The sequence below is a fragment of the Pecten maximus genome, chromosome 9 (assembly GCF_902652985.1).
Source record: "Pecten maximus chromosome 9, xPecMax1.1, whole genome shotgun sequence".
In the NCBI taxonomy this organism is placed as follows: Eukaryota; Metazoa; Mollusca; class Bivalvia; order Pectinida; family Pectinidae; genus Pecten; species Pecten maximus.
The window spans coordinates 6,258,176-6,270,631 of record NC_047023.1 but is presented as its reverse complement, the minus strand read 5'-3'; the positions used below and the strand labels follow the sequence as shown (position 1 = coordinate 6,270,631).

The 12,456-nt window shown below is 37.0% G+C and overlaps 1 protein-coding gene across 1 annotated transcript in view; it reads right to left on the bottom strand.

Annotated features, from left to right (window-relative positions):
* Nucleotides 1–12,456, bottom strand: part of LOC117334666 — a 46,685-nt gene that overhangs the window by 19,164 nt on the left and 15,065 nt on the right. Inside the window, exons 6-8 of the mRNA XM_033894418.1 lie at nt 9,886–10,042; nt 9,697–9,779; nt 5,092–5,251 (exon numbers count right to left, since the gene is read on the bottom strand). Of these exons, the coding sequence (XP_033750309.1) occupies nt 5,092–5,251; nt 9,697–9,779; nt 9,886–10,042 (400 nt within the window). The remainder of the gene's footprint in view (nt 1–5,091; nt 5,252–9,696; nt 9,780–9,885; nt 10,043–12,456) is intronic.

The window sequence follows — 12,456 nt, the reverse complement described above, 5'->3', positions numbered from 1 at the left end:
GACAAAGGATAAGGTGAACATAAGGGATGGAAGGATGGTAAGATCAGGCAGTGACAAAAGTTGCCAAGAGAGATCACACAAACTAAATGGGTTTTGGGAAGTTGTGAACATGTTTTGAGAGACAAGACTCGTGAAATGTGCATGGTAATGATCAATTAGATGTTATAACAGTGCAGCTGTTGTAAAACAGCATAGCTTGTCTCCCACATGTTTGTCAATAAATAATTAAAATACATGTATATAAATCTGTATTGTTTTGCATATTGGATACATTAGAATTATATTGTGTACTTGACAGAATTAATTTATGACACTCAAACCTAATTGACATAATTCATAACTAGAACTGTAATCTGATGGCTGACTAATAGCTCCTCGCTCCCTGTTGTTTGCAAAATACAGTTTTGTAGTACTGACACTTTGTTTAGAATTTTTTCTACAAATGCAATGAATTTTGCATGCATATCTAAATGTCAAAGTCTTCAAATGAAATAAGAAAAGGAAAATGACTTTTCATAAGTGAAATTTATGAAGCCAGTTATTACATTCTTTACAACACACGTGTCTTACTTTCATGTTATGATTAAAGGTATAAGTTAGTCCATGGGAAAGCCAATGAGATGTGAAAATGGCCACTGTAGTGTTTTGGTTACCATAGTAACCATATAATATTAAGAAAAGACAAGTTGCATGAAAAAAAGAAATGTTGAATGCACATCTACACATGCATGGTCCTTTATATCTGTGTGACATTTCATTTCATTTTTCTGCAGAAAACCTGTTAGAGTGACCAGTTACCATAGCAACCATATATTTTGAGAAAAGAAGTGTTTCATGCACATCAACACATGGTCCTTTATATCTGTGTGACGTTTCATTGAAATTGGCCAAGCGGCTATAGAGGAGTTGTCCGGAAAACTTTTTCTACAAAAAACCTGTCTATAGTGTCCAGTTACCATAGTAACCATATTTTGAGGAAAGAAGTGTTGCATGCACATCTATACATGGTTCTTTATATCTGTGTGAAGTTTCACTGAACCTGGCCAAGCAGCTAAAGAGATGTTGTGTGGACAAAATTTTTCTATATGGCTGGTGCCATGTCAAAGTTTTTACGAGGCCAAAAAATAACAAGTGCAATCAATGATTGCGAAAGCTCACCGGCGACAGCATGTATAAGCATGTCATTTTGAAATTGTACGTCACATAATATCGCTCCTAGACCTCTAATGGATGTATAAACCAAATAAGAAGGGTGTGGACTTACAAGCTTTCTAAAACTAACCCCCAAAATCTTTAAAGTGAGTTTTTGTGTCAAAAAAAATCTTTAAAGTGAGTTTTTGTGTCAAAAAAATTAAGTCCACTAAATAGTAAAATGCCAAAGTGCCAATTTTTTTCTGCATGATTTGCCACAGCATCCCTCCTGGATCTCTAATGAATGTATTAACCAAATTAGAAGGGTGATAGGTGTATACTTTTGGACTTGCCCCCAAAACTTTAAAGTGAGTTTTGGTGCAAAAAAAGTTAAGTCCACAAAATGGTAAAATGCGAAAAAATCACAATTTTTTTCTGCATGATTTTGCCATAACATCACTCCTAGACCTCTAATAAATGTATGAACCAATCTAGAAGGGCATGAGGTGTATACTTTTGGACTTACAAACTTTCCAAAATCTTACCCAAAAAACTTTAAAGTGGGTTTTGGTGCCAAAAAAGTTAAGTCCACAAAATGGTAAAATGCGAAAAAATCACAATTTTTTTCTGCATGATTTTGCCATAACGTCATTCCTAGACCTCTACTGAATATATAAACCAAATAAGAAGGGCATGAGGTGTATACTTTTGGACTCACGAGCTTTCAAAAAACTTACTCCAAAAACTTTAAAGTGGGTTTTGGTGCCAAATAAGTTAAGTCCACAAAATGGTAAAATGCGAAAAAATCACATTTTTGTTTCTGCATAATTTTGCCATAACATCTCTCCTAGACCTCTAATGAATGTATAAACCAACTAAGAAGGGCATGAGGTGTATACTTTTGGACTTACAAGCTTTCCAAAAACTTACTCCAAAAACTTTAAAGTTTTGGGGTGGGACGCCGACACCGACGCCGACGCGGACGCCGGGGTGACAGCATTAGCTCTCGGTTACTCGTAACCGGTGAGCTAAAAACACTTTGTTGGCTACCCTTCTTTAACATCCACACAAATTCCCAGTTCAATGGCACCAGTGGAACTGGAGAAAAAGTCTACAATGTGTTTTTCAAGATGGCGACCATCTTGGATTTTGAACTGACCCGAAAAATAACAACACTTGGTCAGTCTCAGGGTCATACCAGATAAGTTAGTGCTTAATCCCACCGGTGGAACTTAAGAAGATTAGTTTGAAATAGGTGTTGTTCAGGAAAACCATGATTGCACAATCAGGTTAGAAAATGGCCGCCGTGGCTGCCATGTCAAAGGTTTTACGAGGCCGAAAAATAACAACACTTTGTTGGCATCTTTTCCTTAACATCCTCACCAATTTCCAGTTCATTGGCACCAGTGGATCGTGATCGAACTAGAGAAGAAGTTTAAAATGTGTTTCTCAAGATGGCGACCATAGCTGCCATATCTTTTGGATTGACCCGAAATATATCAACACTTCATTGGGATCATCTCGGGATGATTTCTGGCAATTTTCAGCTCAACCACTGGTGGAACTTGAGAAGAAGTTTAAAATGTGAAAAGTTTATGGACGGCGCACTGTGCTCGGTGGACAATGACAGACGAGGTTCATCGGACGAGGCACAATGGCTATACAAACAAAGTGGCATGTACATCTATATACATGGCCTTTTTATTTGCGTGAAGTTTCACTGAAATTGGAACACTAGTTTAGGAAAGTATTTTTCCCTCCCAAAGACATTGACAATGATATGCTTTGCTATTCTAAAAGCAATTAACAATAATTATATCATTGAAAATAAAAGAAATTGAAATGAACTTAAAAATAAATATTTTAACATCTTTGTACAAATGGAGATTTTTTTTTTACGTATACATGTATTGTTCAATATGATGGGGATTTTATTAAGTGAAGAGCAAATTTGTTAGGTTTTTTTTTTTTTTTGTATATTTATTACCTCGATCATAGAGGAAATGTTATACTTGTAGCTAGTACCTTATATCCTATAAATATGACATATGTGGCAGAATAATTATGAACTTTCCTTTTGGTGTCATTTTCCTTGAACCTGGATAAAGAAACCACCTGTACATGTCATACGTGACATTTATTCATTGGCTCCCATGGAAGGTCACATTTGATTGGTTTGACTGTACCTGTACTCTCGATTCCTTTATTCCTTATGCTAGATATCTGCAAGTTGTTTTAATCTCTTTGTTATAACATGCAGAGCATAGATAGGTTAAGGTATCCAAGATATCTTTGAAAATCAGTAAAATCTAAGAATTCATAAGAATTTTATTTCATACATTTAGAACAAAATTTCTCATATGAAGTGCTCTGATGGCTTTACCTGTTCAGGCAGATCTTTTCTAGATCTATAGTTATAAGATTTGTATCCCCCTTCTTTATGTTCGACATACTCATTTCTGTAGCCATATGGTTTGTATCTCCCTTTCTACCACAATACCCTGTATCATTCAACTCTCACGTTTCCCTTTGATTCAAGCCGATATTATTGTGGTAGAAACAGGTCACACGACTCGAAATTGTTGGATATGGAATTTATTTCACACTCGTAAGTTATTTTTTAAAAGTTGCAAAAAACACTTTCTAAAGCTTGTGTCTTTTGTAACTTTTAAAAAATAACTTACTCGTGTGAAATAAATTCCATATCCAACAACCTCTCATTGTTTAACCTCTATTTACGTAAGATACACCCATTTCTATAGCCATAGGATTTGTATTCCCTCTGCTTTTTCAAGACACAATCATTTCTATAGCCATAGGATTTGTATCTCCCTCCTTCATGCTAGACACACTCATTCCTATATAGCCATAGGATTTGTATCTCCCTCCTTCATACTAGACACACTCATTCCTATAGCCATAGGATTTGTATCTCCCTCCTTCATGCTACACAAACTCATTTCTATAGCCATAGGGTTTGTATCTCCCTCCTTCATGCTACACAAACTCATTCCTATAGCCATAGGATTTGTATCTCCCTCCTTCATGCTACACAAACTCATTCCTATAGCCATAGGGTTTGTATCTCCCTCCTTCATGCTACACAAACTCATTCCTATAGCCATAGGATTTGTATCTCCCTCCTTCATGCTACACAAACTCATTTCTATAGCCATAGGATTTGTATCTCCCTCCTTCATGCTACACAAACTCATTTCTATAGCCATAGGATTTGTATCTCCCTCCTTCATGCTACACAAACTCATTCCTATAGCCATAGGATTTGTCTCCGCTCCTTTATGTTCAACACACTCATTTCTATTTTGTATTCACTCTGCTTTTTCAATTCACAATCATTTCTACAGCCAAAGGACTTTTTATCACCCTACTATGTAAGGCATTCTCATTTCGATAGATGTGGGATTTGAATTCTCTATACTTTGTGCAAGACATATTATGCTCATTTCCCTAGCTGTAAAGGATTTGCATTTCCCCAACATTATTTAAGACATTCTCATTTCTATAGCCATAGGATTTGTGTCTCCCTATTTTATTTAGGATATCCTCTATTTCTTAGCTGTGGGATTTGTATCTCCCTAGCTACTTTATATAAGACATTCTCATTTCCATAGCTGTAGGATTTGTATTCCCTCAACGTTATTTAACAGCTCATGTCTATAGTCATATGATTTGTGTCAAACTACTTTAAGATATGCAGGATCTGTATCTCCCTACTTTGACCTGATTCCAGTATACCACCCTAACTTTGTTGCGGGAATATAATAAGTCAGACATGATAAAATGAAATGGAGCAAAAACAATGTGTCACCGAACTGATAATTTGTTCAATTTAGTAGTGATTATCATGACTCACAAACTCAGGATACATGGCTCAGCTTATACACACCACTTAATTGTTACATTTTAACATGGAAAGAAGACTAATTTCATATAAGTTACCTGTTCTACAATTTTTGCTTTCTTTGTATTTCTCGGAGTAACACATAAGGACAATGTGTGCATTCTCTACAGCACGAGCCATGGCATCCAGAATATCTCCTTCCATGTTGTCTACGTCCATCCAGACCTTGTATCCAACTTCCTGGAGGCAATCACGTACCTACAAATGCACATCAATAAAGTTCTGTATAAGTCATGATCAGTATATCATTAGAAAACAAGAGGCCCAGATGGCCTGCATCACTCACATAGATATTTCAGAAATAATGGAAAATACTCTAATCTTTGGTTTATTTTGTTTTATGTCCTATTAAGAGCCAGTCATTTTAGGACATGCAAGGTTCATGAGGTGAAGGAAAGCCAGGTTTTTGAGGTGGAGGAAAGCCAAACTGACCAAAGAAAAGGCAACCATTTATGCAAAATCTGTTCCCCTTCCCCCAAGGATGTTTCTGTCTAAATTGGGTTCAAATCCATTCATAACTTTATGACTAGTAGCGATTTAAAGGAATTACCTCTATTTCCCCTATTGGGCCCCACCCCTTTGGCCCCTTTGAGATCAGAGCCACCATTTATGCAAAATCTGTTCCCCTTCCCCCAAGTATGTTTCTGACTAAATTGTGCTCAAATCCATTCATAACTTTATGACTAGTAGCGATTTAAAGGAATCACCTCTATTTCCCCTATTGGGCCCTGCCCCTTTGGGCCCTTTGGGGTTAGAGCCACCATTTATGCAAAATCTGTTCCCCTTTTGCCAAGGATGTTTCTGGCCAAATTTGGTCAAAATCCAACTAGAACTGTCGCAAGGATGGCTGACTAATACCCCCGCAATCTGCACAAGTCAATGGTGAATTGGAACTGTTAATTAGAGGCTAACTAAGATAACTCAGTAATAGAGTGACCACTTGCCATAGCAACCATAATTTTGAAAAAAAAATAAAGTGGTATGCACATCTACACATGGTCCTCTATATTTGTGTGAAATTTCATTGAAATCGGCCATTTAGTTTAGGAGGAGTTGTCCGGACAAACTTAAAGTTATGGTTCTTATCGGGAAACCTGTTTATAGTGACCAGTTGCCATAGCAACCATAATTTTGAGAAAAATAATAAAGTGGCATGCACATCTACACATGATCATTAATATTTGTGTTAAGTTTCATCTGAATTGGAGGAGTTGTCCGGACAAAATGCATCTACAGACAGACGGACGGACGGACAGACAGACAGCCTGATTCCAGTATACCCCCCTAACTTCGTTGCGGGGGTATAATACAAGTGCAATCAATGATTGCGAAAGCTCACCGGTGGCAGCAATCACAATATTTTTTATGTATGTATAAGCATGTCATTTTGTATGTCACATAATATCGCTCCTAGACCTCTAATGGATGTATAAACCAAATATGAAGGGTGTGGACTTCCAAGCTTTTCAAAACTAACCCCCAAAATCTTTAAAGTGAGTTTTTGTGTCAAAAAAAGTAAGTCCACTAAATAGTAAAATGTCAAAAGGCCATTTTTTTTTCTCTATGATTTGCCACAGCATCACTCCTGAATCTCTAATGAATGTATAAACCAATTGGAAGGGCATGAGGTGTATACTTTTGGACTTACACGCTTTCAAAAAACTTACTCCAAAAACTTTAAAGTGGGTTTTGGTGCCAAAAAAGTTAAGTCCACTAAATGGTAAAATGAGAAAAAATCACAATTTTTTTCTGCATGATATTGCCATAACATCACTCCTACACCCCTAATGAATGCATAAACCAAATTAGACGGGCCTGAGGTGTATATTTTTGGACTTACAAGCTTTCAAAAAACTTACTCCAAAAACTTTAAAGTGGGTTTTGGTGTCAAAAAAGTTAAGTCCACTAAATGGTAAAATGAGAAAAAATCACAATTTTTTTCTGCATGATATTGCCATAACATCACTCCTACACCCCTAATGAATGCATAAACCAAATTAGACGGGCCTGAGGTGTATATTTTTGGACTTACAAGCTTTCAAAAAACTTACTCCAAAAACTTTAAAGTGGGTTTTGGTGTCAAAAAAGTTAAGTCCACTAAATGGTAAAATGCGAAAAAATCACAATTGTTTTCTGCATAATTTTGCCATAACATCACTCCTAGATCTCTAATGAATGCATAAACCAACTTAGAAGGGCCTGAGGTGTATACTTTTGGACTTACAAGCTTTCCAAAAACTTACTCCAAAAACTTTAAAGTTTTGGGGTGGGACGCCGACGCGGACGCCGACGCGGACGCCGGGGTGACAGCATTAGCTCTCGGTTACTCGTAACCGGTGAGCTAAAAACTCAATGACTGGTAGTGATTTAAAGAAATTACATGAATGTACCTCTATCTCATCTATTGGGCCACACCCTTTCAGGTCCCTGGGGTCAGACTCGCCATTAATACAAAAGGATCTCACAAGGATATTTCTGACCAATTGTGGTTAAAATCCATTCAGTATCTCATGACAAGTAGCAGATTTAAAGCAAATGTTGATGGACAAAGGATGGACTGGCTACGGACGGAAGACGGATGCCTTGCCATGTCATAGGCTCTTCTGACTAAACTATTGGTGATTGTGTATTTCATTGAATATCAAATAGAAAGAGGCCCGATAGACCTAAATCGCTGATTGGCTTTTTTGTTGAAAAGTATGTTGCTTGAAGAGTTGAGTCCTGTAATTTTAAAAGGAGGTAAAGTTCATTCATTTGAACAAACCAGGAACAATATGAAGTCCCTTGGCCTCTTGGTTATTAAGAAGAAGTTGTTTTAAGATTTTAGCCTAATTGACACCCATGACCTTGAAAGAAGGTCAAAGTCAACCATTTGAACAAACTTGGTAGCCCTTCACCCCAGCATGCTACAGGCCAAATATCAGCTCCCTGGCGCTAAAACATTTCAGCACATTTGATCCATGAGATCTTGAATGAGGGTCAAGGCCATTGATTTTAACAAACTTGGTAACCCTTTGGCCCAGCAAGCTATAGGAACAATATGAAGTTTCTTGGCCTCTTGGTTATTGAGAAGTTGTTTAAAGATTTTATTCTAGCATGCCTATATTTGACCCCAGTGACCTTGAACGTAGGTCAAGATCATCCATTTGAACAAATTTGGTAGCCCTTACCCAAGCAGTCTACAGGCCAAATATTAGTCTCTTGGCCTCTTAGTTATTGAGAGGAAATTGTTTAAAGATTTTGGCCTATTTGACCTTGTGACCTTGAGTATACAAATATTATGTCAAGGTAATTCATTTGAACAAACATGGTAGCCCTTTACCCAAGCAGGCTACAGACCCTGGGACTCTTGGTTATTGAGAAGACGTTGGTTAAAGATTTCAGTCTATTTGACCCATGTGACCTTGAATGAAGGTCAAAGTCAGGGCCTTGAATGAAGGTCACGGTCATTCCTTTGAACAACCTTGGTATCCCTTCACTCCAGCATTTTTTATTCATTTTCAAATTTAGTTTACAATACATGACATATACAAAATACATGAGTAAGGACAAAAGAAAAACATCCACACTTTATACATCAACACTTACACTCCACCCAAGACAAGTTTGTGATCTTCGTCAGTGAATAAGAGCATAAGTACACAAACCAAACAAACAGAAGAGAGAGAGAAAAAAGAAAGGAACAGACAAACAAACGAGTGTACAAAAACTACTGAAACATACACAGAAAGGACATAATAAACCTAGGTCAGAGATGTGAGACCCCAGGGTCATGAAATTCAGAATTTGGCAAAACACCTCATGACCCTTCCATCTATGAAGAGTATTTAATGCTACCTTATTTGGGTTTGAGAAGAATATTTTTGAAATTTCAGTCAATTTAACCCTTTTTAGCAGCTAGGTCCCATCAGCCCCTGGGGGTCAGTTAGGGTCAACATGTGCATACCATCAAATTGTCATTACATGCTAATAATGTTAACCTAAGTTAGAATGAATTCCAATACAAATCTAACAAATTGTTCGAAAATGTTATTTCTCTATATAAATTATTGTAAAGTTTACCCCCTCCCCGGGGCAAACGTGAGACTGAGGGTCATGATATTCACAATTATGGTAAAGCACCTTAAGACCCTTCCATCTACGAACAGTGTTTGATTTCACCATATCTAAAAGAGAAAAGAAGAAAATTTTAGAAGTGATTTGGTCAATTTGACCCTTTTTGATCATAACCCTGCCCCTCAGGACCCGTAGGGTTTGGGACCATATAATTCACAAGTTTGGTTGACCTTGAGCCATAGAAGCTTCCTGCTAAATTTCAATGAATTTAGTTAAGCACTTTTGGAGAAGAAGTGGAAAATGTAAAATTGTTAACGGACAGACAATGCACAATGACAGATAAAAGGGGATTAAAACAGGTCATTTAGCAAAGCTCAGTTGACCTAAAAATGTTAGCCTTTTTGACCCATGTGACATTGAATGGAGGTCAAGGTCATTCATTTGAACACCAACATGCTACAGCCTAATATCAAATCCGTTACTAAGGCCTCTTGGTTATTGAGAAGAAGTTGTTAAAAGGAAAAAGTTGACGCCTGATGGCCAGACGGGCAGGTGAGCTAAAATCAGCTAGCTAGTCATGTTCTTACCTTCAGTAACATCCTCTGATCTGCCCAGTTGTAGCTGATCATAATGTGCTGCTCTTCGTCTGCCTTCTCTGCCCTTGGTAAAACTAAGAAAATAGAAAATGATATGATAATTAATTACTTAAATCTTGGATGAATATGAAAAAGTGAAGAGGAAATCATCGAAGATATGTAGAAGTTGCAGTATTATACCAGGAAGAGTTTTCTGGAAACTTTTGATGCCGGGTGGAGCCTGTCTGCGGACATCACCATCAGTGATAACAAAGCAGGCACCCTGTGCAGCCTTTGCCATATCCTCATCACTGTCACTTTGTAGGGTGTAGATCTTCTTCCAGAAGTCTTTATCTCCCTGACAATGAGATAAAACACTGCTATTGGCATAATCAGTTAAAACTAACACAGGTACAGTGGTGTTGAACACTAATAACATATAATCTTCAAATACCATATAGTGTTATGTACTATGTGAAACTGAATGGTGTCCGTAGAGAGGGGGGTACCCTTGAGAGGTCATGGGAGCTGTAGATGCTGGCCTCAGGTACACCGGGTGGGGTGTGCTGCTGGGTGTCTTCGGCAGTATGCTTCAGTGAGGTAGCACTATAAATCGGCAAAAGTTCCGGCCTATCACAAGGAGACTTAACACGAACATACCGCAGCCTCCCAAAACACACATACGCACTCGCCACCCGCATACATGTCGCACGCACGGGAGGCCGTCCTTAAATGACCTTAGCTGTTAATAGGACGTTAAACAAAATAAACCAAACCAAACCAAACTCAGGTACACCTGAGTAATACATGTAGATGGTGGTGGAGGGGGAGAGACCAGCATGGGGTCCAGGGAGAGAAGGGAGATATCTGGGGAGTACAGAGGTGTACACCCAGACAGAGGCTGTCTCCAGTTGTTTTTGCTGAGGTGTATTAGCTAAGAGATTCTTTCAGGTGTTTTTTATGGAGTGGGCAGACCATGGTGTTTTATGTGTATAAATAAACTTGTAAGCAGAACTTAATTGTGGAATGTTGTAGTCTAGAAACCTCATCCTGATCATGTTACAATGAGCGCACTTGATTTAGCTACTGGAGTACACTGATCACTGACATCTCAAATAAAGTGTCTGCCATGGGTCACTGCTCCGATCACTGTTCAGTCTGCTCTTTCTTGCGAGGTGGTGTACGTGGAGCAAACCACAATTCAAAATGGTGGATGATAGTAACAGACGAACAATGTTCAAGTTAGATTTGCTGTGATAGCTCAATTTTTATGAAAATTGTATTTTCTAGAAAGACTTTTTGTCGTAGTAGGAATTGATCAAAAATTCATGAAATTTTTTTGAATAAAATTTTTCCTTCTTTGAGACTAGTAAGAAAACGGCCGAAATGTGTAACGTCATTATGTTACTCTCCATAATAAAATCTCTGCAGATTTTTACTAGTTTCAAGAAGGATTTTTTTTCATTGTCGGAATCATGATAAAAAGTTTAGAAAATTAAGTTAAGACAAGTGCTGTTCGATAATACAAATTATGTTAAGATATAGAGATAGTTATACAAATTTAACAGTGATTTTTCGTCAAACAAAACTTAAAGTTCACAGACAGTAGTCTAGCATTTAAATATAGTGTAATAACCACAGCGTAATAAGTAATAATGGCATTGAAAATAATCAGAGACTTGCACCAATAGCTGGAATGAAGATAGTCATAAGCTCTGTTTCATCTTTCCTCCTATCTCGTTGTTCATCTTTTCATCAACAATGAGATAGGAGACCACCGCTTTCGTGTCAGCCATGTTACTTCCGGTTCTGAATTGTGTTACCTACTTGATTTAATTAGTATCGGAGTGGTGATCCGAGCAGTAAATCAAGTGCACTCAATATGAAAGAAGATTCACTTCACCTTATGCTACTTAAATTTACATCCATGAAAATGTTGCCAAAAAAGCTGTTAGATATTGGTGAAAAGTTTAAAAAATGTCATGAAAATGGTTGTGAAATTTTGGATACATATTTGTTTCACAACTTGGAGGAAATTCAGTGAAAAATTATTTTCATATGCATGAAAAAAATAACTTCAAAGCTGTTAAATGTCTCCTCACAGTTGAGAACTTTTTTTTCCCGATGTATAGTGATTTTTTCCTTGAATTTTTTTCACTGCCATGGATTGTTTCACAACCGTGATTTCTTAATTTAATCAGTCAAAAATTATTCTGATCATGTCATGATTTATATATTTTTTTAATCAGGGTTGTGATAAAAAAAAGTACATGTAAAATCATGTTTTACTGTTGTTTTTTTATCACAGTTGTGAAAAATTAATCAAAATGCGGACATGAAATAACTGTCTACTACTGACAATAAAATCGTATCATAGAAATGAAAAAAATTAAGTGAAATAACAGTCACAACCTCATTCACTATATAAATTTTACAAGGAATAAGAAAAATTTATATTTCCTGACAAAAGTTTCCTGCCCAAGAACCACCAACTCTAGCTCCAACAGGAGAATTCCAATACAGGACTGCCATGAGCTCTTCTTCACACAGGGTGAAAAAAAGAATGTTATTTTATAACTGAAGATAAGTTTTTATCTTTCTTACTTGGTTTATGATCAATATAGTTAAGACAACCAGGGAATGAAATATTCAACACTTGTACTGGAAGTGTGTCAACAAGTGTACTGTCAGGTAAATATTAACTTTAAACCAATCACCATGCATATTCATGTGACCTAAATTTTCATAGTATACACAATTATCAAACAACTT